Genomic DNA, 25,646 nt, shown 5'->3' with positions numbered 1-25,646 from the left:
TTCGTGCAGATCTGTTCAGATCTTATCATCCTGCACAGATAACTGGACTCCACTGAAAAATTCTCCTTATAATTTTTAAACCAAAAGCTAAATCTGAAATGGAGAGGGTTACAGCTAGACTCAAATATGTTTAACGACTGTACTAATGTTGTTAAAATTATATATATCTTGGTTATAAATATGATCCAATATTCTTTTCTCAGATTAGTGAGAAAAAATATCCAGTGTGGATAAGTAATCATACACAGGACATGACTTAAAAACCAACTAAAAAACATCAGACTTCAGAGCAGGCATATAAGGCATACAACAGAATTGCTAGCTCCAATTTCCCCTTGTCCTTGCCTAGTTGCAGATATTACTACCACCATACAATAGTAAACAGTTTGGTAAATTCTAACATGAATTTTTTTCATATTTATTCATTCTCCACTATATACTTTTAAAACTATACTGGCAGTCATTTCACGTTCCTTCCTTTACTCTAACAGAAGACCAATCCAGGAATGATAATTTAAGCCAGCTTAACACATTGACGACAGGCCCCGAACGGAAGCTGTTTCCCCATGTAGACCGGAGAGTTCATCCTCCAAGAAAGAAATTACATTGCTGCACTCAAACTACTGTAACTTGAAAAGTATCCAAGATATCTAACTTAAACTTGGAACATGTACTAACTAGGTTGCTTAGTTGTCTGTATGTTGTGACACCTTTCAAAGCAGTATCGTTTGTGGTTCAATTTAATAAGTAGAAATGCCCAGTTTGTAACATTTGTGTACTTACTGTTTTCAAGTATGCAAGGATTTCTCTTTTACGGCTACTCCCTGTGTAATGTTAGCTATTAATCGTTAAAAATGTCTAATTCACTGTCACTCTGTACCTATTACAACCGTTCTGTACATAATCAATCACAATTATCAGTATCCGTCGGCAACCGAATAAGCCACGCCAAGTTGACATTCGCAATGGAACTCCAGGGAATAGCTCTACATATCTGACAAAATTTTATCAATAATCAAGAAAATACAAGGTGAATTAAAGCGAGAATTCTCGCAGCCCGTCACCTATTGTCAGGTGAGAAGCTACGAGAATGCTCAGGGCAAATCACCCATGTGGCACATCATACAACGAATATGTATATAAATGTTGAAATACTTTGACATCATATAGCGCACGTCGCCATGGGTACGCCATCTTGTACAAAGATTCTCGGCACATAAGAAAATCCGTGTATATACAAAGTTTCCATGGCCACAAAAACCGTACAATTAAAAAAATACATTGACACAAATCTACCATCCCTTTAGTCCATGACATGTTTGAAAAGTATTTAAAATTATAACCAACAGATAGCACAACAAGCTACAAATGATGTCCGTGCATAAAAACTGAGGTCTCTGGGGCCCCTCAACAACTGCTGGCAGCAGTACTACAGAAATCTCTGGGGCCGGTCGTCAATGTGTTAAAATTCTACAAACATGAAAACTTGCTACTCGTGATGAAATCTACTAACTATGCATTTTGACCACTACCCTAAATAACTCCAGTGGAGCAAACGAACATTATCTAGCTGTTCCCCCCATAATTTCCCAGACACAATGTTGACAATGGGTGGCTATCACTAGCCCATAAGTTCAGGAGATCACCACTTTAAAAGCAGTACCGGGAGTGATTACAAAATAAAATAACTCACCTGTATATTGAACAAATGTTGTCCAGACCACCACATGCTACATAGCTTCCTGAAGGGGCATAGGCACACGTCATTACCCAGCTCGAACGTAGAGGAATAGCATGTACTTTGTTGGTCGTGTAGCTATCCCATACAATAAGTTTCCCATCCTGGGATGCGGAGACTAGGTTCCTGCAAATACTAAGAATTTATTACATATATTTCTTTTACAACAGCTGAAAAAAAACCAAGTCAACCAAAATCACCTCGTATTTACACATGTACCATATACAAAATTTCTTATATATATATATATATATATATAAAATAGAAAAATTGTCCAATGTATAAGACACTCATCAGGGTACATATATCATAAATCAGAGTGCTTCAACTCATTTTCCATAGTATTGTACAATATGCAGAAACGTGTGTGCAATTATCCGAGTACATCTCTGAGCACTAACTACTTAAATTACAACGAACAGGGTGTCGAAATAGATATTTATAAATAAATTAACTCCACTTTTCACTTTAGAAGACTATACAGACTCCTCGAACGCAAAAAGATCATAGCAAGCAGTAACAAAACTAACCAAGAGCTAAGAATAATGTGCTATCATATCCACTCAAGGTATTTCTCAAATTCCTTGAATGTTATTTGATTTACGTCCTACTAACTACATTTTAACAGTATTCGGAGTCAAATACCTTTTTCTTAGAGCACTTTTATCAACCTGTTCATTAATGTCTTTTTAAAGGAAATATCCAAATATAAAGGGCGAGTCAGCCAAGACGTTCAATGCAAATAACTCTTAAACAATCCGAAGATACCGATTCTTTTTTTACACCTCCGGTAAAGTTACCAAAGGGCTAATAAACTTACAGTACTTATGGTACCAACAGTTTTCTTTGATCGGAACTACAGTACACTGTTTTCCGCAACTAGCAACAGTCACGCACATCCGAAATTCAGGAGTAATTATTTTCAAAAGTCGGCAAGAACTTGAAGAAAATGAAAGGTCTCTAAACAAGTTTTGTTCGTCAGCTGTGAACAACCCTAACTGCATGAATTACTAACTAGAAGGCCAATGCAAATGCTACCTATGAAATCTGAACTCGGTCACCCAGATTCTTCATGCTCTTCTGACTGCAATATATTTACTCTTAATGTGCATGTAAATATACCAACACTGTATGATTTAAAAACTTTTAATACTATTGTAAGTAACAGCTAAAAGAAGAAAATGGACATGTGATGGCTTCCAAGGTACAGCAATATGAAATGAAATGGCATATGGCTTTTAGTGCCGGGAATGCCCAAGGACAAGGTATTTTGATTCGACGACCGCAGGCGACCCGTGCGTCATGAGGAGGAGGATGATGATGATGATGAAGACGACACATACACCCAGCCCCACTGCCAGTGGAATTAACCAATTACGGTTAAAATTCCCGACCCTGCCGGAAATCGAACCTGGGGCCCCTGCGGCCAAAGGCCAGCACGCTAACCATTTAGCCAGACACAGCAATATTATTCTGATTAAGTACTGTAATGTTAACAAGTGTCCTTCCCAGCATGTACCTTCAGCCTTTTGTTTACATCGTGTTATTACAGAATAAATACAATTTTGGTTTAATTTTAAACATTCAGCAACATTTAATATTACTGTTCCTTAAAAGCTGTCACTTATTCATTTCTCTATTAACAGTCACCTATGTTGAAACTAAAGGATTTAAATCATACCGAGTATTTACATGCGTATTAAAGAAAATATCTAAGCAGTCAGAAGAGGATGAAGGATCTCTCTATGTCATCATGCTCAATTTGAACATAGTGCGTGCCTTGGATACTGGGTATGTGATTTATTCAAAATGGGTAGCTGCTGAATGAAGCACGTTCGGAAGAGTATTTCTTGGATTTTGGAAAATAATGACACTCCTAAACTTGCAATGTCCAAGATTCTAATGTTAGGTGTATAATTTCATTTAAGCAAAAAACAAAATATCTTGGCAGATATTGACATTCTAGTGAAGTATTACAAGTTCAATGAGTCCCATGGTATCATTACTAAAAGTGGAAACAGACCTTTTTGATATCTAACAGTTTACAAGTAACTTAAGATGAAAGTTTTAGCTGACTCATGGTCTATTCCAGTATCTTTCACAGTTTAGTTTCCCCAATATCTCATTTTCAGCTTCACCAGGTGCTTAACCATGTTTTAATTTGCAATATTTTATTCTTCTGAAGTTGAAGTTCGAAATCCATGAAATTCCAGAAGCTATAAAAGGAACTTAAAATTACCTTATTCAGATTATTGATTCTTAGGTGGATTTTATTTTTTTGACAACTGTCAGAAATATCGACACCCTGCAAGTGTTATTCAAACTACAATCCAAAGTCAATCATGGTGCATTGTGAATGCAGCTGAAAGCAGTGTCTTAAGCTGACAAAATGAAAAATTGGAAAAAGTTAACAACCTATTAAATAAATGGACAGTACAACTACACATAGCGTAATAAGCATTTCCTCTAGTTCAAGTGACATGCAGAAATTCAAATATACTGACTGGCAAAAAAAGTGAACCATCAAGTTCTCTTCAATTTCTTGAGAAATCCTTCAATGAAACACACAATATTTAATGACACATCAAACATTTACTGTTTATAAGAAAAAAGAATCCTACAATGCCTACAGCTCAACTGTCTGTCATAGTTACTGTTTTCATGACTGTATTACACACTGATACTTGCATATGAAGCTCTGACGTCACTAACTACAGGGTGGCGCACGAATAGTTGACACAATTGAAAAGAAAATATAAAATGCAACTTATGTACTATTTGTTCAAATTTCGTGCACGCCTTCCCTGTTTCATGGAAATAACTGTAGAGGTGACACTGCTGCTTTGTCTCCGAATCCCTGAATTCCCGTGAGCTTTCTGCCATGGCCAACTATCTGTTCAGCAGCGCACCAAAACAGTAATCTTTTATTGCGAATCGAAAAGTGTTACGGCGTCACAAATAGAATTTCGAACTGAATTTCAGGTGGACACCAGCAAGAAACACCATCCTTCGCTTATACAGAAACTTTGAAGAACAAGACAGTGTGAAGGAAGAAAAGCGACCACGTGCACCAGCAGTTCGGTTTCCTGAAAACATCGCTGCACTGAGGGTCGCCATGCAGCCCACACCAGTCAACACTGCAAACTTCAAGAGAAAGTGAAATATCGCGCTGTTCAGTTCAAAGAATGTTACACGGTGACCTTCAATTGTACACGTACAAAATGACTGTACTACACAACCTAACAGATCTTCACAGGCAGAAGAAATTGCAGTACGCATTATGGACTCAAGATGGTCAAGTACTGTTTAACACTTGGCTCTCTGATGAAGTCTATTTTCAACTCAACAGGGCAGTTAATAAAGAAAATGTGCGATTATGGGCTACAGAAAAACCAGACAAGACCTCAAAGCCGCATGGAAATGCGTGTTCAGATTGCGCTGCTCTGCAGTAAAATTCATAAAGACCTGTGCCTTAAAGTCATCAGAAACATGCGTACTGGTCTCGAAGAGGTTGTTGGCAGCAGTGGAGGCCAGACTGAACATGTGATATAGTGAAGTGTATTTCCAGGGTCCAAGCTACCTGTGTCTAAAATTTCATTAGTGTTCGGTGAAAAATAAAGTTGTTATTGTGAAAGTAAATGTGTGAACTATTCGTCCGCCACCCTGTACAATGAAAACTGTGCATATCTTGCATTGACTCAATTCTTCTCAGTTAATCTAAAAGCTTAAAGGGATCTTCAAAGTGAAAAATTAGTGTACAGATGGACATCCTATATTCAAAATTTAAAAGCTAATATCTTGAGATTGATCAATCATATCAGTTGGGCATATGGATAGACATGATTGATAGGAAAAAAAAAAAATTTTCCCCAGTCTTGTAACTTGATGTCTAACTCGATTAAAGAAACAGAGTTGATTTGATGATGATAGACACAACTTAACTGTTCTATATTCCGATAATGACTGAATTATGCAAAACCAAAAATCTGATTTGGTAAACTTGGGAGACTTGGTTAGCTGGTTCTTCATATCAGGCACAATTTATACAGATTTCTTTGGTGGGATGGCAGTATTGAGTTGGCTGATGCGGTGTCTTGTACATGATCTCACGCACTTAATCATTGTGCTGAACTCTTCTGTATTGTCATAGCTACTGAAATGAACTAGGCACAACCAAAACAATCCAAAGACCCGGTTGATATCGCAGAGCTCGCGATCAATCTAGTTTTAATACCCAGTAATTGATTTAATGTAAATATGCGATATGTTTGCCAATGTTTCTAGGACCTGTTTCTCATTTCACACTTGAGTGGGCATTCACGACAATACAAAATTTCCAAGCTGCCTTGACGATTTCTAATGCATGTCATCCATTCTCAAAGCTTTCATTTTCATCCCTTTTAGGTGTGTTTCCATGTCAAACATTCCCCATATAAATAACTCTTCATATTACCACTCAGCAACACAAAAAGCAATTGCTAAAATATACCCACTCCTCCTATTGCAAAACCGGTATAAGAGGAAACTGGATCCTACAATACTTTGGACAATGTAACTAATACAGCTACGACTATTCCAGAGAGGTATTATTAGGATTACTATCACAAATTAACTGAATTATACAGTATAGGAATTTAAACTGAAAATTAGGACTGTTTTACCACACAGGTTGATGTCTAATACGGCACCATTCCACAATAATATATTTTTGATAAGAATGAGATTCAACTATGTTGTGTTATGCATTGTGTTTTTGTTATTCGATGTCATTTAAAACTACTGGAGAATGAAACTGTGTAATGTAACTAACTTTTGGACATTATCCTCAGAGCCCAGAAATCCAATGGAGGTGCTCACGAATGTAAGGCTACACATTTAAAACAAATTTATGACAGAATTTGTAGCAGTTGCCTAAACACTAGAATATATCACAAATTGCCCCAAATGCTGCTTGTCACTTTTGGAACATAGCAGAACAATCCAAGTTTTAAACAAAAAGTGCAATGGATAAAAGAATATTAAAGAGTTACACATGAAATATTTTATTACTATGGAAGACCTAAGCATGGTATGAGATGGTGGTTTTCCATGGTTTCCCCATTTTCACAATAGGCAAACACTGGGGCTGTACCTTAATTAAGGCCATGGCTGTTACTTCCCAAACCCCAGCCCTTCCCCATCTTTACATCACTGAAACCTTCGATGTGTCAGTGTGACGTTAAACCACTAGCAATGAATAGTTTGCCTAGAGGCAAATAATTGTAGTAAAATCTTTCCTATTTCAGAATGTTTTATTTTGACAAGAACTTGAAATAAAAAGTTGAATGATGATGTTTACAAATGCTAAAAACACATCTCTATGCAGGAAAAATGTTCTTTCCTAGACTGCTCTGCTACATAAATGGACAATTATAACAGGGTGAGGCAATGGAAAGGAAAATAGATGGAATTTGTCATTCTCATTCCTGGTGGAATTTGTCATTCTCATTCCTGGTAAATCCAAGCTACACTAGTTGTGGTTAGAGAAATGTCACCTCCCCATGGAATTTTCTAGCTATGCCTATGATAAAAGCGCTGATCACTGCACTTTTTCTAATCTCTAAAATGTAGCACAGAAGAACAGTCTACTGAAGTTTGACACTAAAAATAAATGCTTAAATAATGCAGAGTGATGTATATCCGACTTTCCTACACCATCAAGAAAATTGGCAACAGAAAGAGCATTCAAAGGAAAGTAAGAGAACACTACCAAAGCTAACTCGAGAAGTTCTCGACCAAGGAATTACTCTGTCAATCTCAAATATAATGGATATCTAAGGTCCCATCAAGTAAATTAGTGCGACAATGTGAAGGTTGCTTTGGAGCAAGTAAGGCCAGAAGACCTCATGGCAAAGTTCTAATGTTCCCAAAGATGAGATGCTCAAGGCTGGTTAAAATTCCTCTTCAACTTGTAGCAAGCTATCTACTTTAAATATGTTGTGTCTAACATAATAGTATGGCATAACATGTGATTACAATGTTGTCAGACCTTGTACTGGTGAGTAACAGCTGACCACAGGATAAGCAAAACACAAAATCTCCGTACATTTGATTGCAGCCAGATTACCCATGCCCGACAAATGTGCCATTCCCTCTCCGAAATAGTGAAGGTACCAGGTGTTCTTTGGGCCACAACCAAGATCACCACCGGCTAATTCGGATGGTAAGCCATGATAAGACTGCCTAGATGGCAGCAGATCACTATCAAATTCAATGCTGGACGACAGCCTAGTACAAGCAGCTATGCCATCCACAACCATCTCACCATAAAGGAGGTTGCAATATTAATGATATGAGTAAATATGGATACTCTTCCATCAATATTTGATATTTCAAACAACAGATACAAAATTATAATGAACAGGATAATTCATGTGTAGTCTGATGGCCTAATAGGAAACACAAAGTATTTTAATATAGAAAAAAGGTACTGACCAGTAACTAGGATATTTTTTTTCATACTGTCGGCTATCCATTCTGTCATCTACGTTCTGTGTGTGTATCTTGCATAGCTGCCTGTTTCTTATTTTTGGGAGTAAGTGTGAATTTTTCATCGCATGTAACGTTCCTGCATTGGTGATTTTCCCGCGAAAGTTACTTTCCATCAATCAATCGATCGATCAATCAATCAAATCAATCCTGATCTGCATTTAGGGCAGTCGCCCAGGTGGCAGATTCCCTCTCTGTTTTCCTAGCTTTTTCTTAAATGATTGCAAAGAAACTGGAAATTTATTGAACATCTCGCTTGGTAAGTTATTCCAGTCCCTAACTGCCCTTCCTATGAACGAATATTTGCCCCAATTTGTCCTCTTGAATTCCAGCTTTATCTTCATATTGTGATCTTTCCTACTTTTAAAGGCACCATTCAAACTTATTCGTCTGCTGATGTCCTCTCATGCCATCTCTCCACTGGCAGCTCAGAACATACCACTTAGTCGAGCAGCTCGTCTCTTTTCTCCCAAGTCTTCCCAGCCCAAACATTGCAACATTTTTGTAATGTCGGAAATCACCCAGAACAAATAGAGTTGCTTTCCTTCGGATTTTTTCCAGTTCTTGAATCAAGTAATCCTGGTGAGGGTCCCATACACTGGTACCATACTCTAGTTGGGGTCTTACAAGTGACATAAGCCCTCTCCTTTACATCATTACTACAACCCCTAAATACCCTCATAACCATGTGCAGAGATCTGTACCCTTTATTTACAATCATTTTTATGCGATTACCCCAAAGAAGATCTTTCCATATATTAACACCTAGGTATTTACAATGATCCCCAAAGGAAAATTTCACCCCATCAACGCAGTAATTAAAACTGAGAGGACTTTATCTATTTGTGAAACTCACAACCTGACTTTTAACCCCGTTTATCATCATACCATTGCCTACTGCACATCTCACAACATTATCAAGGTCATTTTGCAGTTGCTCACAATCTTGGAACTTATTTATTACTCTGTACAGAATAACATTATCTGCAAAAAGCCTCTTCTCTGATTCCACTTCTTTACACATGTTGTTTGAGTCATCAGTCCATAGACTGGTTTGATGCAGCTCTCCATGACACCCTATCATGTGCTAACCTTTTCATTTCTACGTAACTATTGCATCCTACATCTGCTCTAATCTGCTTGTCATATTCATACCTTGGTCTACCCCTACCGTTCTTTACCACCTACATTTCCTACAAAAACCAACTGACCAAGTCCTGGATGTCTTAAGATGTGTCCTATCATTCTATCTCTTCTTCTTGTCAAATTTAGCCAAATCGATCTCCTCTCGCCAATTCGATTCAGTATCTCTTCATTCGTGATTCGATCTATCCATCTCACCTTCAGCATCCTTCTGCAACACCACATTTCAAAAGCTTCTAATCTCTTTCTTTCTGAGTTAGTTATCATCCATGTTTCACTTCCATACAGTGCCAAGCTCCACATGAAAGTCTTCAAAAACATCTAATTCCTACATCAATGTTTGAAGAGAGCAAATTTCTTTTCTTAAGAAAGCTCTTCCTTGCTTGTGCTAATCTGCATTTTATGTCCTCTTTACTTCTGCCATCGTTAGTTATTTTACAACCCAAGTAACAATATTCATCCATTTCCTTTAAAATTTCATTACCTAATTTAATATTTCCTGCATCACCTGCCTTCATTAGACTGTACTCCATTACTTTTGTTTTGGACAATTATTTTCATCTTGTACTCCTTACCCAAGACTTCGTACATACCATTCAGCAGCTTCAAGATCTTCTGCAGTCTCAGATAAAATAATATCATCGGCAAATCTCAAGATTTTGATTTCCTCTCCTTGGATTGTGATTCCCTTTCCAAATTCCTCTTTGATTTCCTTTACTGCCTGTTCTATGTAAACATTGAAAAGGAGGGGGGACAAACTGCAGCCTTGCCTCACTCCTTTCTGGATTTTTCAAAGCCCTCGATTCTTATCACTGCAGACTTATTTTTATACAGATTGTATATAATTGATTGTTCTCGGTATCTGATCCCAATCACCTTCAGAGTCTTAAATAGCTTGGTCCGATCAACATTATCGATTGCCTTTTCTAGATCTACAAATGCCATGTACGTGGGCTTGTCCTTCTTGATTCGATCCTCAAAGATCAGACGTAAGGTCAGGATTGCTTCACGTGTTCCTACATTTCTTCTGAAGCCAAATCGATCTTCTCCCAACTTAGCTTCAACTTTTTTTTCCATCCTTCTGTAAATAATACATGTGAAAATTTTGCAGGCATGAGATATTAAACTAATGGTGCGGTAGTTTTCACACCTGTCAGTACTGGCTTTCTTGCGAATAGGTATAACATTCTGCCAAAAATCGGAGGGGACTTCTCCCGTTTCATACATCTTACACACTAAATGGAATAATCTTGCCATGCTGGTTTCTCCTAAGGCAGTCAGTAATTCAGAGCCTTGTTCCTATTGAGGTCGCTCCAAGTTCTGTCAAACTTTGACCTCAAAATTGGGTCTCCCATTTCATCAGCATCAACAGCCTCTTCTTGTTCCAGAACCAAATTACCTACATCTTTACCTTTATACAACTGTTGGATAGATTCCTGCCATCTTTCTGCTTTGTCTTTCTCTAGAAGTGGCTTTCCATCTGAGCTCTTAATATTCATACACCTAGATTTCCTTTCTCCAAAGGTTTCCTTGATTTTCCTGTATGCAGCATTTACCTTTCCTAGGACCATACAACCTTCGACATCTTTGCACTTCTTCAACCAGTCTTCCTTAGCTACCTTACGCTTTCTATCCACTTCATTCTTTAATCGCCTGTATTCTTTTCTGCCCTCTTCATTTCTAGCATTATTGTATTTTCGTCGTACATCAATCAGGTCTAGTATCTTCCGAGTTATCCACTATTCTTAGTTGATCTTTTCTTCCTTCCTAACATTTCTTCAGCAGCTCTACTGACTTCATTTTCCACGACTGTCCACTCTTCCTCTATTGCGTTTCCTTCAGCCTTTTCATTTAGTCCTTGTGCAACATGTTCCTTGAAACAATCCCTCACACTCTTTTCTTTCAACTTGTCTAGATCCCATCTCTTTGCGTTCTTTCCTTTCTTCAATTTCTTCAGCTTCAGATGGCATTTCATGACCAACAATTTGTGGTCAGAATCCACATCTGCTCCTGGGAAAGTTTTGCAATCCAAAACCTGGTTTCTGAATGTCTGCCTAATCATAATGCAGTCTATTTGATACATTCCAGTGTCTCCAGGTCTCGTTCATGTATACAGCCGTCGTTTGAACCAATTATTGCCAAGGAATAAATTATGATCAGCGCAGAATTCAACCAGCCGACTTCCTCTTTCATTCCTTTGTCCCAATCCGAATTCTCCTACTGTATTGCCTTCTCTTCCTTGGCCTACCTCTGCATTCCAGTCTCCCATCACATTTAGATTCTCGTCACCTTTTACATATTGTACTAAATCTTCTATCTCTTCATATATTGTTTCGATTTCCTCATCATCTGCTGAGCTAGTAGGCATATAGACCTGTACCATTGTGGTGGGCATTGGTTTGGTGTCTATCATGACAACAATAATTCTTTCACCATGCTGGTCGTAGTAGCTTACCCGCTGCCCCTATTTTCTTAATCATTATTAAACCAACTCCTGCATTTCCCCTGTTTGATTTTGTGTTGATAATTCAGTAGTCGCCTGACCAAAAATCCTGTTCTTCCTGCCAATGTACTTATAACAACTACATCTAACTTTAGTCTATCCATCTCCATTTTCAGGTTCTCTAATATACCACAACGATTCAAACTTCTAACATTCCACGCTCCGACTCGCACAATGTCGGTATCCATCTTCCTGATGATCGCCCCTCTCGTGTAGTCCCCACCCGGAGATCCGAATGGGGGACTAGTTTACCTCTGGAATCTTTTACCCGGGAGGAAGCCATCATCAGTACATCATTCATACAGAGAGAGCTGCATGTCCTCGGGAGTTAGTTACAGCTGTAGTTTCCCGTTGCTTTCAGCCGTGTAGCAGTATCAACACAGCTAAGCCATGTTGAGTATTATTACAAGGCCATATCAGTCAATCTTTACACATAAAGGTCCAATAATACTGCCTTGAGGAATTCCCCTCTTAATTATTACAGGGACAGATAAAGCTTCACCTACTCTAATTCTCTGAGATCTATTTTCTAGAAATAGAGCCACCCATTCAGTCACTCGTTTTTCTAGTCCAATTGCACTCATTTTTGCCAGTAGTCTCCCATGATCTACCCTATCAAATGCCTTAGACAGGTCAATCACAATACAATCTAACTGACCTCCTGAATCCAGGACATCTGCTATATCTTGCTGGAATCCTACAAGTTGAGCTTCAGTGGATAATCCTTTCCTAAACCCAAACTGCCTTCTATTAAACCAGTTATTAATTTTGCAAACATGTCTTATATAATCAGAGGGAATGGCAAGAATGGTGAAGATGGCTCCACCGAACAGTACACTGTAGATATACTTTAAAAAATAAAAAGACACTAAAGTATCAAATTCAGTGGAAATACAACACGTTCAAGCACCTATCGTATCATGTAGCTTTGGCCAGGTTGTGCAAAATAGACTAGAAAAAGGATTTGTATTTCAAACAAAGTCTAATGAACCTTTGTTATCTTCTTCACCATCCGCTTCGAACATTAATACTTCTGACAATCACAAAAGCAACACTGACATTGATGCCGATCTTCAACTATATAAAGTGTTCTGAAAGAAGGCTCCAATAAGCTGCAATCATAAGTCACATACTGTATGCCAAACTTGTTAGCTGTGGACAGAAACAACGGTCAAGGGAGGTTTCCTTGGTGTTACCGTGCATGTTTTTGGGAGTACACAGTTACTCTCCTTTGATATTTCAATAAAATCCTTACAGTCTCCGCATGCTGCTGAGAATAAGATCAATGCTATTCTGTCTGTATTGAAGTACTGCGACTCTGTACGGGACAGTCATGAGTGTTGCGACAGAACTGTTCTAATAAGGTAGTAATTCGAATATAGTCTGCTTCCATGTTTTTGCTCCTATCTTAAATTTGGTCACAGAAATGGCAACATCCAGCAGAGGCAATATCCAAAGTGAGACACATTATGAAATTCATAAAGAACAGTGTACACGTCTCCAAGTGGTTTAGGAGCATCCACATCACCAACAAATTTGCAGAAATATGACCCGACAAAATGAACACTGGACATCAAAACGAGATGGATGGAACTCAATGTTTTACATGATTGAACGATTTCTGGAATTTCAGACAACTGTTGAAGTCATAATTGATGATGCTTAGAGTCCAAAAATGCAGTTGTCATTGGTGATGGAAATTTTGAAACAGCTCCTTAAGGGGGCGTTACACAAGAATGCCATTAAAAAGTCACCGATTTCTTGAAATGGGTGCATCATCAAAAGTATTAATTGAAAAGCCGCAAAAATTGGCACGTTTGTAAAACACACTTCGGAAATTTAAATGATTCTGTCAAAATTTACAATTTTCAATTATTGTTTAAACAGTTCCCAATTAAATGTTTACAACAATTTTTACACCCATGCCCATACAATGTACCTTTCTCAGAAACCAGTAAGTGAATATGGTTAATTTTTAATATGAGTATACCTACGACAAGCAAAATACCTGAATCAATTGTTTTTTATCTACTCAACTAAAACATTTTTTAAATAATCACTTACATTTTTTAAAAACAAATTTCAATGACTTAAAAAACTTAAAATCCATTTTTTTTTGCTAGGGGCTTTACGTCGCACCGACACAGATAGGTCTTATGTTGATGATGGGATAGGAAAGGCCTGGGAGTTGGAAGGAAGCGGCCGTGGCCTTAAGGTACAGCCCCAGCATTTGCCTGGTGCGAAAATGGGAAATCATGGAAAACCATCTTCAGGGCTGCTGACAGTGGGATTCGAACCCACTATCTCCCGGATGCAAGCTCACAGCCGCACGCCTCTACGCGCACAGCCTACTCGCCTGTTAAATCCATTTTCAACATTTTGAACAATTCAGATGGTTTTATGTACACCAAGATGCATACAGAAAAAAAAAAAAAAATTGGTAATTGGTTGGTTAGTTTCAGAGAAAGGGGACAGTATATAATCAAAATTATAAATTACGGGAAACTGCAAACAACCAAAACACAGGATTTTAAAACCATTTAACTCACTCTTACCAGCTTCAATGTTCTCCAGCAGCATAATCTTCATTTTCCTCTCTCTCTTTGTCTTGTTGGGCACTTACTGCTCCTCTCTTCCTTGTTCTATGTTGTTTCACACTGATTTTATTCCTGATATCAGCTTCATAATCATAATTTATTAGCTTCATGTCCCGTATTGATTTCAATGCTCATAATTATAAGGCTGGATTTCCTCACCAAATCAATACTTTTATTATATTAAAGTACTTAAAACATTTCTCAGTACCAGTTTTGGCCTTTATAATAAGCCATCATTAGCTGCTGAAGAACCGCAATCTTCGTTAAAATAACGTACGATGTTAAACACTACCTATTCTAAGTTTAGGATGACTTATATCTAAGTTTAAATGATACATTGTTGTGATAAAACATGCATCAATGAGAATTGTAAAAGGCTTGATGTTCCTTTAACACACACTTTTTGATTCCTATATTATAAAGTATCACTGGTCTAGATGTTTTATTAACACACTTTTATAATTTTTATATTAAAGCAGGTATGTTTGAAGTGCCAATTTTGGCGTAACGAATAAACTGAGTTGATATCTTCATGTAGTTTGAGCACTGCTCGAGGTCGGGTTGTCTTAAGTTTAATGCCCCTGTCGAAACTGGGACCAAAAGGCATTTATCAGTTTCTCTAGTTCCTTAGACAGGAAATCTTCTGAAATAAATTTACAAATGTTTAAGGTGCGAATTCAAGAGTTCAGAAGAATGATAACACTGACGTACAAACAAAAATTCACACCTCCCAGCTTTCTTTCAGGTCTGACGACGAGGTGCTGCCGTCAAAAGGGCTGTAAAAGCAAAACTCGTCCTCAGTGTACAAAATGTAATGTTTACTTGTTTGAACAAAGATTTTAATTGTTTTAAATTATTCCACACTGTAAAATAGAACATTTGATCATGTACATATGCATATTCACATGAATTGAGGTGATTTTTCTTTTTTGTTAAGTAGTGAATTAAATCCTAACATGCACAATTGTGTGGGTGCTTTTTTCAGATGTCATTTTTATTTTGTAGAATAAACTAAAAATATATGTATTTAAGAGCATTTTAGTCAGTTTTTGATGTACAAACAAAAATTCACACCACCAGTTTTCTTTCAGTTCTGAAAGGGTTACGGCGAGGATGAATACAAAACACGAGGGTCAAAGCTTCCCACTGCTCTCAAGGACTTCAATATTAATACACTGAAATGAGAGCCAACAGGTACATACATATTTCAAAATTTCGTGAACCTCTGTGGCACAAATAGCCTGATAATACTTTCAACGTGCCTAGCCTTTTAGAACCCTTAAAAAAATAGTAATATAACTTAACTAAACAGTTCTCTACATTGACAGGTAATTGGGTTGCTTCTTGTGCAGATAAGTACGATATGACATAAAAACCCCACAGCATAAGAAGAAGATTGCCTGGCCTTCAGAAATTTGGCAATGCCTTTAGTTGCATCTATCACTGTGTATCAGTTTTCAGATTAAAAGTAAATGCAATTTTCCCCACAGAATGTCTATAGAAAAAGTCCACTATTGATATAAAAAAATTCCCTCACCCATGTTATTAGTACTCTCTAACAACGACAATAGAAGAATTGATATTTGACCTACCTGAGCATTAAAGAATAAAACTATAGGATAAGGTTCAACTGCATTTGAATTCACACTACCATCAATAGCCAAAGAAAATTAGGTCTTTTTGCAAGAGTTCACGTATTTGATTTTTTGCCTCAGATGACGTGTACTGAACGAAAGCGGAGGTTTTAGTTCTTGCACAACCATATTTCTGCAATATTGTAGAGTTCGGGAACAATGCTCTCAAATTTCCAGCATGGTCGAAAACAGACAAGGGAATATTATGCTAAAGAAAAGTCAATAGCAACGAGGCATTTGTCACCGAAATTTTGATTTGCCACATGAGCTGTTTCTTGAATTCTGTCTCTTCTGCGATAATCTCATTCACCATGAGCTGCATAGGAATCACATGAGCACACACTGCAGAACACAAGGTTTCCACTAATACGGAAGCAAGAAGGCATGGCCATTCCTTTGTGTAACCGTCTCCATATTTTTGTAATACTGGCACTGCTGTCTTCTTAGCAGATGCAATTTCACAATAGCTCTGCTTCATTCTTTTTTAATCTATGGCTAGAATAGTGGTAATTGTAACACAGTGAAGTACCATCCACTTCTACGCACACAAAAAAAGGGACCACGCACACCAATGACGTGCACTGAAGAAGAGCAGACTAGAGCTTCATTCAAAATTAATTTCACAATGCTCATGGTAGCAAAAGGAAGTAATTACCAAATAAGTAGTTGTTTGAGTCATCAGTCCATAGACTTGTTTGATGCAGCTCTCCATGCCACCCTATCCTGTACTAACCTTTTCATTTCTACGTAACTACTGCATTCTAAATCTGCTCTAATATGCTTGTCATCCATACCTTGGTCTACCCCTACTGTTCTTACCGCATATACTTCCCTCAAAAACCAACTGAACAAGTCCTGGATGTCTTAAAAATGTGTCCTATTATTCTCTCTTCTTCTCGTCAAATTTAGTCAAATCGATCTCTCACTGATTTGATTCAGTATCTCTTCATTTGTGATTCGATTTATCCATCTCATCTTCAGCATTCTTCAGTAACACCACATTTCAAAAGCTCCTATTCTTTTACTTACTGAGCTAGTTATCGTCCATGTTTCACTTCCATACAATGTCACGCCCGAGATGAAAGTCTTCAGAAACATCTTTCTAATTCCTATCAATATTTGAAGTGAGCAAATTTCTCAAATTTCTTTTCTTAAGAAAGCTCTTCCTTGCTTGTGCTAGCCTGCATTTTTATGTCGTCCTTACTTCTGCCATCGTTAGTTATTTTACTACCCAAGTAACAACATTCATCTACTTCCTTTAACCCTTTCCGGGTCACGGCGCAATATATTGCGTCTCACGGGAAGTGCCCCAACAGTTACGGCGCAATATATTGCGCGTCGAACTTTCGAGCATCATATCTTCGCTTCTCTTTGACATTCAGCAATGATTGAAGAATTTGTCGTATCTGCCATCTATCGGCTACCTTACGGAAGCTTGCGCTAATTTGTATTCTCTTTGGGAGCACTGTTAACTTAAATTTTTCATGTGAATGTCTACCACACTTGCTAGTCAATGCGATCTGATAAACATGGCTGCTCGCAGGCATGCGGAAGTTTTGAAAGGTGATGAAAAAGTATTTGAAATATTAATGAATGATTAAAGTGAGGGTTCAGATTTGTGTTAAAATTATTTAGAATGTGTTGACGATATTGTACCCGAAGTTTCAACTGTTGACGTTGAAGGTGTAAGTGACAATGATGAAGAATTACAACAAGCTTCCTCGAAGAGGCAGAAACGAAATGTATCAAATGATCATTGGGTCTGGGAAAAAGAAACGGGTAATAATAAATTTTTACCTACTGATTTTGGCTATAAGCCTGATCTTGCTGGAATCCAGGACCAATATTTGGCTGAAAACTCTCCAGAACTAGATATTTTCAATTTTTTTCCGCATACCTTAGTGAAAAAATTAGTCATAGAAACGAACTTGTATCACTCGCAATACGTAGAGAAAAATTAGGTCATTTATTCCACATCCCGAGCGTCAAAATGGACTGATATTACTGTCGAAGAAATGTATTTAGTTTTAGCAATATGTATTAATGGGTCATGTAAACAAACATAGCTTAGAAGAATATTAGTTAGTACCCAGCCCCTTGCTTTGAGGAATATCACACAAAAAAACTTTTAAGCAGGCTAATTGTGTGATGTTGTTTTTCATTTCATTCATCTCTATTTTATCTATTTTTGTGAATATAATGTCCAATGAGTGTGTTTTGCTATTTATAGAGAGATTTATTTATGTGCCTGTAAAAACCTAAATTGTGGGGTATGTGAGCGTTTAGAAAACCTGACCTTGAAAGGGTTAAGACTTCATTTTCTAATCTAATATTTCCTGCATCACCTGCTTTTGTTCGACTGCACTCATTACTTTTGTTTTGGACTTATTTATTTTTATCTTGTAGGTAGAGTTGTGAAATCACCAGCACTGAAACAACGAGGGTAGAGCAGTAATACTCAAAAGGATTGAAAATATTTCTTTCTTTCCTTTTTTTTTTTTTTTTAATCAGAAGACTTTCTTTGTCATAATATTGCTTTACCATAATAATTAGGAACAATTCGTAATAGCTGGCACTACCTAAATTAGGAAAAATCAATATCAGTAGAATAGAGGCATTGAAGCATACAAGTATGAGAAGGAAACCTTTCGGTAATGGATTGAACCATTAATTCCATTTATTAGGGATAACTGAATATTGCTAAAATGCCAAAATAAATTCACATGTGGCTTTGTGTGTTCAATGAGACCTCCAAGAGCAGCTATGGAACGAACTAGAAAGTGGGATCGCAATCTAAACTACGTTCTGTTGCCATCCAGGACATCTGTTAATTCTTTAAGAGGAAAAGTTAGTATTCTGAAGAGGTTGGAAGATTTACTAAAAAATGCTAGTGAAAAGTGATGTACAGCAACCAAATGAAAATGTCAAAGAGTAAGAGAGCTTAGGGAAGTCCAGTTACAAATCCATTCATTAAAAATGTTAACCAGTCATAATTTTACAATTACATCAAACTATAATAAAATAATTTGCATGAATGAGATTTCAAATATTATATTTTAATGTTACGTCATATACAAGTGAAGTGTCCTGAAAGTCACAATAACAACACAAAACAGATTTCAAGGATTTGTCATGCTGCACTTTGAGTGCCTGCCAGTATATTTCCCCAAAAAGTTCTATATTGTAAATGGAATATGAGTCTTGCACAGTATCAAACAGTACATGAGTAAATAAAGTGATTTCTAGTTCACATTGTTGTCACGTTAAAAATAGCCCTTGGAATACAAAATTCAGCTCAATAACAAGCAATTTGAAGTTGGACACTGCCACTTAAAAGAGAGGTAGTGCCTATAAAACAATGAAAGATAAGTACATTGAGGGATACAGAGAGAAATAAGAACACAGTAAATAATATACTAATAAGAATTGGTAATGAAATTAAGCAGTACAGAAATAATATTGTCACAGATTTATAAAGAAGATGGTCCAATAATAACAGTACAAGCATTGATTATATATCAACAGTCTTTCCAAGCTGACGCCAATGCTGTTTACAGATTACTCTATAAAGGGATTAGCAGTTGCGCACATTGTCGTTGTTCCCCTTCAAGTAGCCGAAGATTCAAGAACAATCAAAATGATCTGTCTGAATAAACAATATACTAAGAATTCAAAGAGCAAAGTCCATTACATGATTTAAGTTCGAAATTTCACTGAATTTCTCACATTCATTTCCAAAAACATGAAAGCACATAGAAGAGAGACTTTATTCAATCTTTAATATTACCAAGAAGTAGGAATGCCGTATGTCCTCTTTTTTAAAATTTTTATATGTGAATCAATCAATAGTGATCTGCATTTAGGGCAGTCGCCCAGGTGGCAGATTCCCTATCTGTTGTTTTCCTAGCCTTTTCCTAAATGATTTCAAAGAAATTAGAAATTTCTTGAACGTCTCCCTTGGTAAGTTATTCCAATCCCTAACTCCCCTTCCTATAAATGAATATTTGGCCCAGTTTGTCCTCTTGAACTCCAACTTTATCTTCATATTGTGATCTTTCCTACTTTTATAAACGCCACTCAAGCTTATTCGTCTACTAATGTCATTCCACTCCATCTCTCCGCTGACAGCTCAGAACATACCACTTAGTCTAGCAGCTCTTCCTCTTTCTCTCAATTCTTCCCAACCCAAACTTTGCAACATTTTAGTAACGCTACTCTTTTGTCAGAAATAAAAAAAATAAAAAAACTTATTTATCACTCTATAGAGAATAACACCATCCGCAAAAAGCCTTACCTCCGATTCCACTCCTTTACTCGTATCATTTATATATATAAGAAAACATAAAGGTCCGATAATACTGCCTTGAGGAATTCCCCTCTTAATCATTACAGAGTCAGATTAAGCTTCACCTACTCTAATGAATGGATAAACACTCTTCTCACCCAGTCACAGATAGCCACCAACTGGGAAGAGAGCATTCATAATGAATGAGTGATCAATGAATTGGATCATATGAATGATTCCATGGATGTATGTGTAAACTGTATTAAGAAAATGAATGAGCGAACGAACTCATTCAATTCACATGCAGTTTAAAGTTAACTTAAGGAAAAAAAAAAAAAAAAGACACAGTACAACAATTTATCTATTGCTACATTTAATATTTAAACCTACTAGTAAGTATGTCCCTCATCCTTCATTAGTTCTGTTAATGTCTGTTTTTTTTTTTTTTTTTTTTTTTTTTTTCCGTTTTTTCCTGAGATATCCCCTCTGGGATGGTGCTTCCTCTTCTTGCGAAGCTTTCATGGCTAACCGATATCTCTTTGTCGAGTCATCAATGTCACTACTTCCACATTGCACAGATATCACTTCAGCTGCTGCAACTGCAGCCTCAGCGTTCCCGCGTACTCCCGCTGCGAAATTGAACTTACGCATTGCTGATGTCTCTTTTTAGGATGCAAAAATTTTTTGCAGTTCTTCCCAGTGCAATCCTTCCTTATTTCTCGATTTCCTTTTTACAATGTCTCTAATACTTCATCCATGGTTATTGGATCACCTAGCATGGGCATGGTGTTCCCCATAATTCTCAGTATACTAGTATCAGTTTGATTAATTTTCCATTCATCCTTACCCCCTATTTGCCCCTTAAAGTACATCTTACATTTGCTTGGTTTCTACCTTTATTTTCCTTACAGACTGTGTTTATTCTATTCCAAACTTTCTTAGTTTCATTTCCTTTGCAATACTTATTTAATAATTGTACCTCTCTTTTCTACCACTTACTAGATCTTTGTACTCTGTTCTTAATCTACAAAAATCTATCTTAAGCCCCAGTGATCCCTCACTTCTGTACGCTTTTAATGCCCTTATCACCTCAGATTTCTTTTTCTTACATTCCTCATTATACCAAAGGTTTTGTTTCCCTTTCTCTTTCGTACCATCATTTTTCAACCAGCTATTACTATCGACCTTTCAGTCATTGTTATTGCCTCCTCTATGTTATTATTCTCTATCATACTGTATTTTCAATGCCTACCAACAGAATTTGAAATGTTTCTCCCCTGTAATAATCTCTAAACTCGTCTATATCTTCCTCAATCCATCTACACCTTACTGTTTCTGGATATAATTAATCTGCTTTATTTATTTCACTTTTCCTTCCTCTTTGAGCAGACAAATAACCACTAGGAAATGATAAGCTGTCCAGTTATTTACCTTCATATCTATAATATTGCCATAACAAAATCTATGCTACTCCCTCCTGAATCAGCTATATACTGTAAACTCCCTGTTTAATCCCCCAACTACCCACCATTTAGTACGCATAATTCTTCTACTGCACACACTTCTAGTAGTTTCTCTCCATTCTTTTTGCATTCCTTATCTTTACTTTTTGTTCTTTCTATTAATATGTATTCTATTTCTCTTATATATGTTATTTGCTTTACGTCCCACTAACTACCTTTTTACAATTTTTTTGAGACGCTGAGGTGTCGGAATTTAGCCTTGCAAGAGTTCTTCTACATGCCAGTAAATCTACCGACATGAGGCTGAAATATTTGAGCACCTTCAAATACCACCGGACTGAGCCAGGATCGAACCTGCCAAGCTGGGGTCAGAAGGCCAGCGCCTCAACCGTCTGAGCCACTCAGCCCGGCTCCTATTTATTGTATACCAGATTTTTCGCCCACCCTTGCATTATGAATCTCCCACTATAATTATTCCTGCTGCTTCATCTTTTAACTTAATCTGGTTTACTACACCAATAAGGTCATAAAAAAAATTATGCCTTTCTCAAAAGGAGATACCATTGGATGGTTGTAGCAGGAAACAATGAAAAATTCTCTCTCCCCCCTCCCTATTTTACATTATCTTCAACCAAACTGCTTTGCTAATCCATGCTCTCTCTAACTGAATAATGGATCCACTTGGTGAACTAATTATTTCCTCTTCTATACCAGTCCCTTCCTCTGCTCTTTCAACCCCTTTGTATCCTAAATGTCCTTTAAACTTAAAGGTGCTTTATGCAGTTTGTCTTTTTCCTGAGATGTCCTCATTCTGGGGTAGTGCTTCCTCTTCTTGCGTAGCTTTCACAGTTAGACAATATCTCTTTGTCGAGTCTGTCACTACTTCCGCGTTGCGCAGATACCACTTCAGCTGCTGCCACTGCAGCCTCAGCGTTCCCGCATAATCCCGCTGCGAAACTGAACTTACGCACTGCTGACATCTCTGGTCATTCCAACACCTCCTGCAATTGCTCAGCAGACCACTTTCTAGACCAAGAATCGCCTACCACCATAAGCCAGTTTCCGGTGATAAATTCTTTTAGTCCTGACTTCCATGCTCAAAATAAATGAAAGTGTAGTACTTTCATGTTTTTCATTTCTTCCACAACAAGCTCTTTCCTAATCCAAATTTTCGATCCTTTAAAATGTTTTGCGTTATTAAAATTTTTGGGGGTTTTTGGATTTGACACCATACATACCTTAAATGGCCTTCTTCCCATATTTTTTTCTATTCTAAAAGCACTATCAATGTCACCCTCACTACACTCAACTTTGACTTTTTTGCATATTAGCGCAATTAATTTGCGCAACATCTCATTAAAATTATTCTCCTCCGAATCAGCCAGTCCATACACAATTACATATTTCTCCCATCTCCAATTTCTCGTGTCAATTCCTTCCTCTCAAGCTACCTTACCCTTTCTTCTAAGTCCAGAACTTTCTTTCTAATTTCCTCCAACTCCATGTTATTTTGAAACAAACATTCCTTGATCCCACTTAGTTCCGTTTTAAAATCAGTCTTCATGCCTTGCAATTCCTTGTTTTGGGCCATCATAACTTGCTTTAGCTTCTCAATATCCTCCCAACACAGTCCAGAGCCCCAGTTAAACTCCACACCACCAATCACCAATACTACCATCACAACAAACCATGTTAACATAGTTTGTATAAAGCTACAGAACAGTTGACATTTTGAATTAATATAATTTACATCCTACAATGCCACTTCCCTATAGAACACCTGTATTGTTCAGTTGACACTCCCATTCTTTTCTGCGCACGCACTCTTGTCACACACTCGGCACTACACATCCGTTCACATCGCTGGTTGGATTACAACTAATGTTCTCTTTTTCCCGGACATGTCCTCTTTTTAACAGCACAAAAAAGCATCCGGCCGGATTTGCAAATAACTTGACAAATGTCCCCTTTAGGGGGGGAGGGTTTAAAATTTAAATGATATAAATGTGCGTGGTGTTTATAGTTATCAATTTCATTACCACATTTAAACAGGCAGCAATTTTTGTTTACAACTTATTAGCTTCCGTCATTTTTTTTTTCTAGTTGCTTTACGTCGCACTGACACAGATAGGTCTTATGGCGATGATGGGATAGGGAAGGGCTAGGAGTGGGAAGGAAGTGGCCGTGGCCTTAATTAAGGTACAGCCCCAGCATTTGCCTGGTGTGAAAATGGGAAACCACGGAAAACCACGTCTTCTTTCTATCTCAGTGTTGTTTAGAGGTTAAGAAAGGTCGAAATGACTCAAAAGCTGAATGTTTAATCTGCCCTGCTGGAACGTACATCTCACATGCTAACAAAGGAATGAAATCAATATTTATTGTTTAAATATCGAACTATGAACTGCCATAATAATAAGCTAAATTTCAAAAATTAATAACTATGGAAAGTATCGAGATTTTCAAACTAATCTAATAAAACCTTTTCTTCCACCTTTCAGGTGGTTTGGACTCGGAAGCACATGATAAAAAGGTTTTAAACATCCAGAAAAAATCTTCAATCTGTTGTCTCTTCAAAAATTAACACTTTTTGCTCCTAAAAATAGTTAAGAGTGACAACCCATCACGTTTGCTATGTGATTAGGGGCGCGCAGCTGTGAGCTTGCATATGGAAGATAACAGGTTCGAACCAGATTGTCGGCAGCCCAGAAGATGGTTTTCCGTGGTTTCCCATTTTCACTCCAGGCAAATTCTGGACATGTACCTTAATTAAGGCCATGGCCACTTCCTTCCCACTCCTAGCCCTTTCCTATTCCATCGTCGTCATAAGACCTATCTGTGTCGCTGTGACGTAAAGCAACTAGAAAAAAAAGTACCCTTACTTTTCATGCAGTGAGATATCACCATAGTTTCAAGTCCAGAAACTGCACCAGTAACTTGTAAAAATTCTTTATAAAGAGTCATCGGTCACCACTAATCGACACTTAGGGAAGTCGCCCAGGTGGTGGATTCCCCGTCTGTTTTTTACCTACTCCTTTCTTAAGTAATTGCAAAGAATTAGGAAATTTATTGAATATCTCCCTTGATAAATTATTCCAATCCCTAACTCCTCTTCCTATACACAAATATTTGCTCCAATTTGTCCTCTTGAATTCCAACTTTATCTTCATATTGTGATTTTTCCTACTTTGTAAACCACTACTCAAACTTACTAGTCTACTAATGTCATTCCACACCATCTCTCCACCGACAGCTCGGAACATACCACTTAAATTTGAGCAGCTCATCTCCTTCCTCTCAAGTCTTCCCAGCCCAAACATTGCAACATTTTCATAACACTACTCTTGTCAGAAATCACCCAGAACAAATAGAGCTGCCTTTTTAAAAATTTCGTCCAGTTCTCGAATCGAGTAATCCTCAACTTATAAATCTCATTTTTTTGTCCCGTATTGGCATCAACTCAACCAAGGTTAGGTTGAATTATCCAATCAACTGAACCTTAGTCAAGTAATCCTGGTGAATGGTCCCATACACTGGAACCATACTCTAGTTGTGGTCTTACACGAGACTTATATTGTCGTCTCCTTTACGTTCTTACCACAACCAATAATACCCTCATAACGATGTGCAAAGATCTGTACCCTTTATTCACAATACGGTTTACCTGGTTACCCCAATGAAGAGCTTTCCTTATATTAACACCTAGGTACTTACCAGTTGCTCACAATCTTTTAACTTATTTATTACTCTATACAGTA

General features: G+C 37.4%; 1 protein-coding gene across 5 annotated transcripts in view; it reads right to left on the bottom strand.

Moving 5' to 3' along the window:
- Gbeta13F (guanine nucleotide-binding protein subunit beta-1) overlaps positions 1–25,646 on the bottom strand; it is a 222,839-nt gene that overhangs the window by 90,798 nt on the left and 106,395 nt on the right. For 4 of the 5 annotated variants that reach the window (XM_067141272.2, XM_067141273.2, XM_067141274.2 and 1 more), the window contains exon 4: positions 1,694–1,873. In XM_067141272.2, the coding sequence (XP_066997373.1) occupies positions 1,694–1,873 (180 nt within the window). The remainder of the gene's footprint in view (positions 1–1,693; positions 1,874–25,646) is intronic. The other variant, XM_067141276.2, reaches the window with a different exon arrangement.

The sequence above is a fragment of the Anabrus simplex genome, chromosome 2 (genome assembly GCF_040414725.1).
Source record: "Anabrus simplex isolate iqAnaSimp1 chromosome 2, ASM4041472v1, whole genome shotgun sequence".
NCBI classification, from domain to species: domain Eukaryota; kingdom Metazoa; phylum Arthropoda; class Insecta; order Orthoptera; family Tettigoniidae; genus Anabrus; species Anabrus simplex.
The sequence above is the reverse complement of the archived record's forward strand: the minus strand, read 5'-3'. Positions and strand labels throughout refer to the sequence as shown.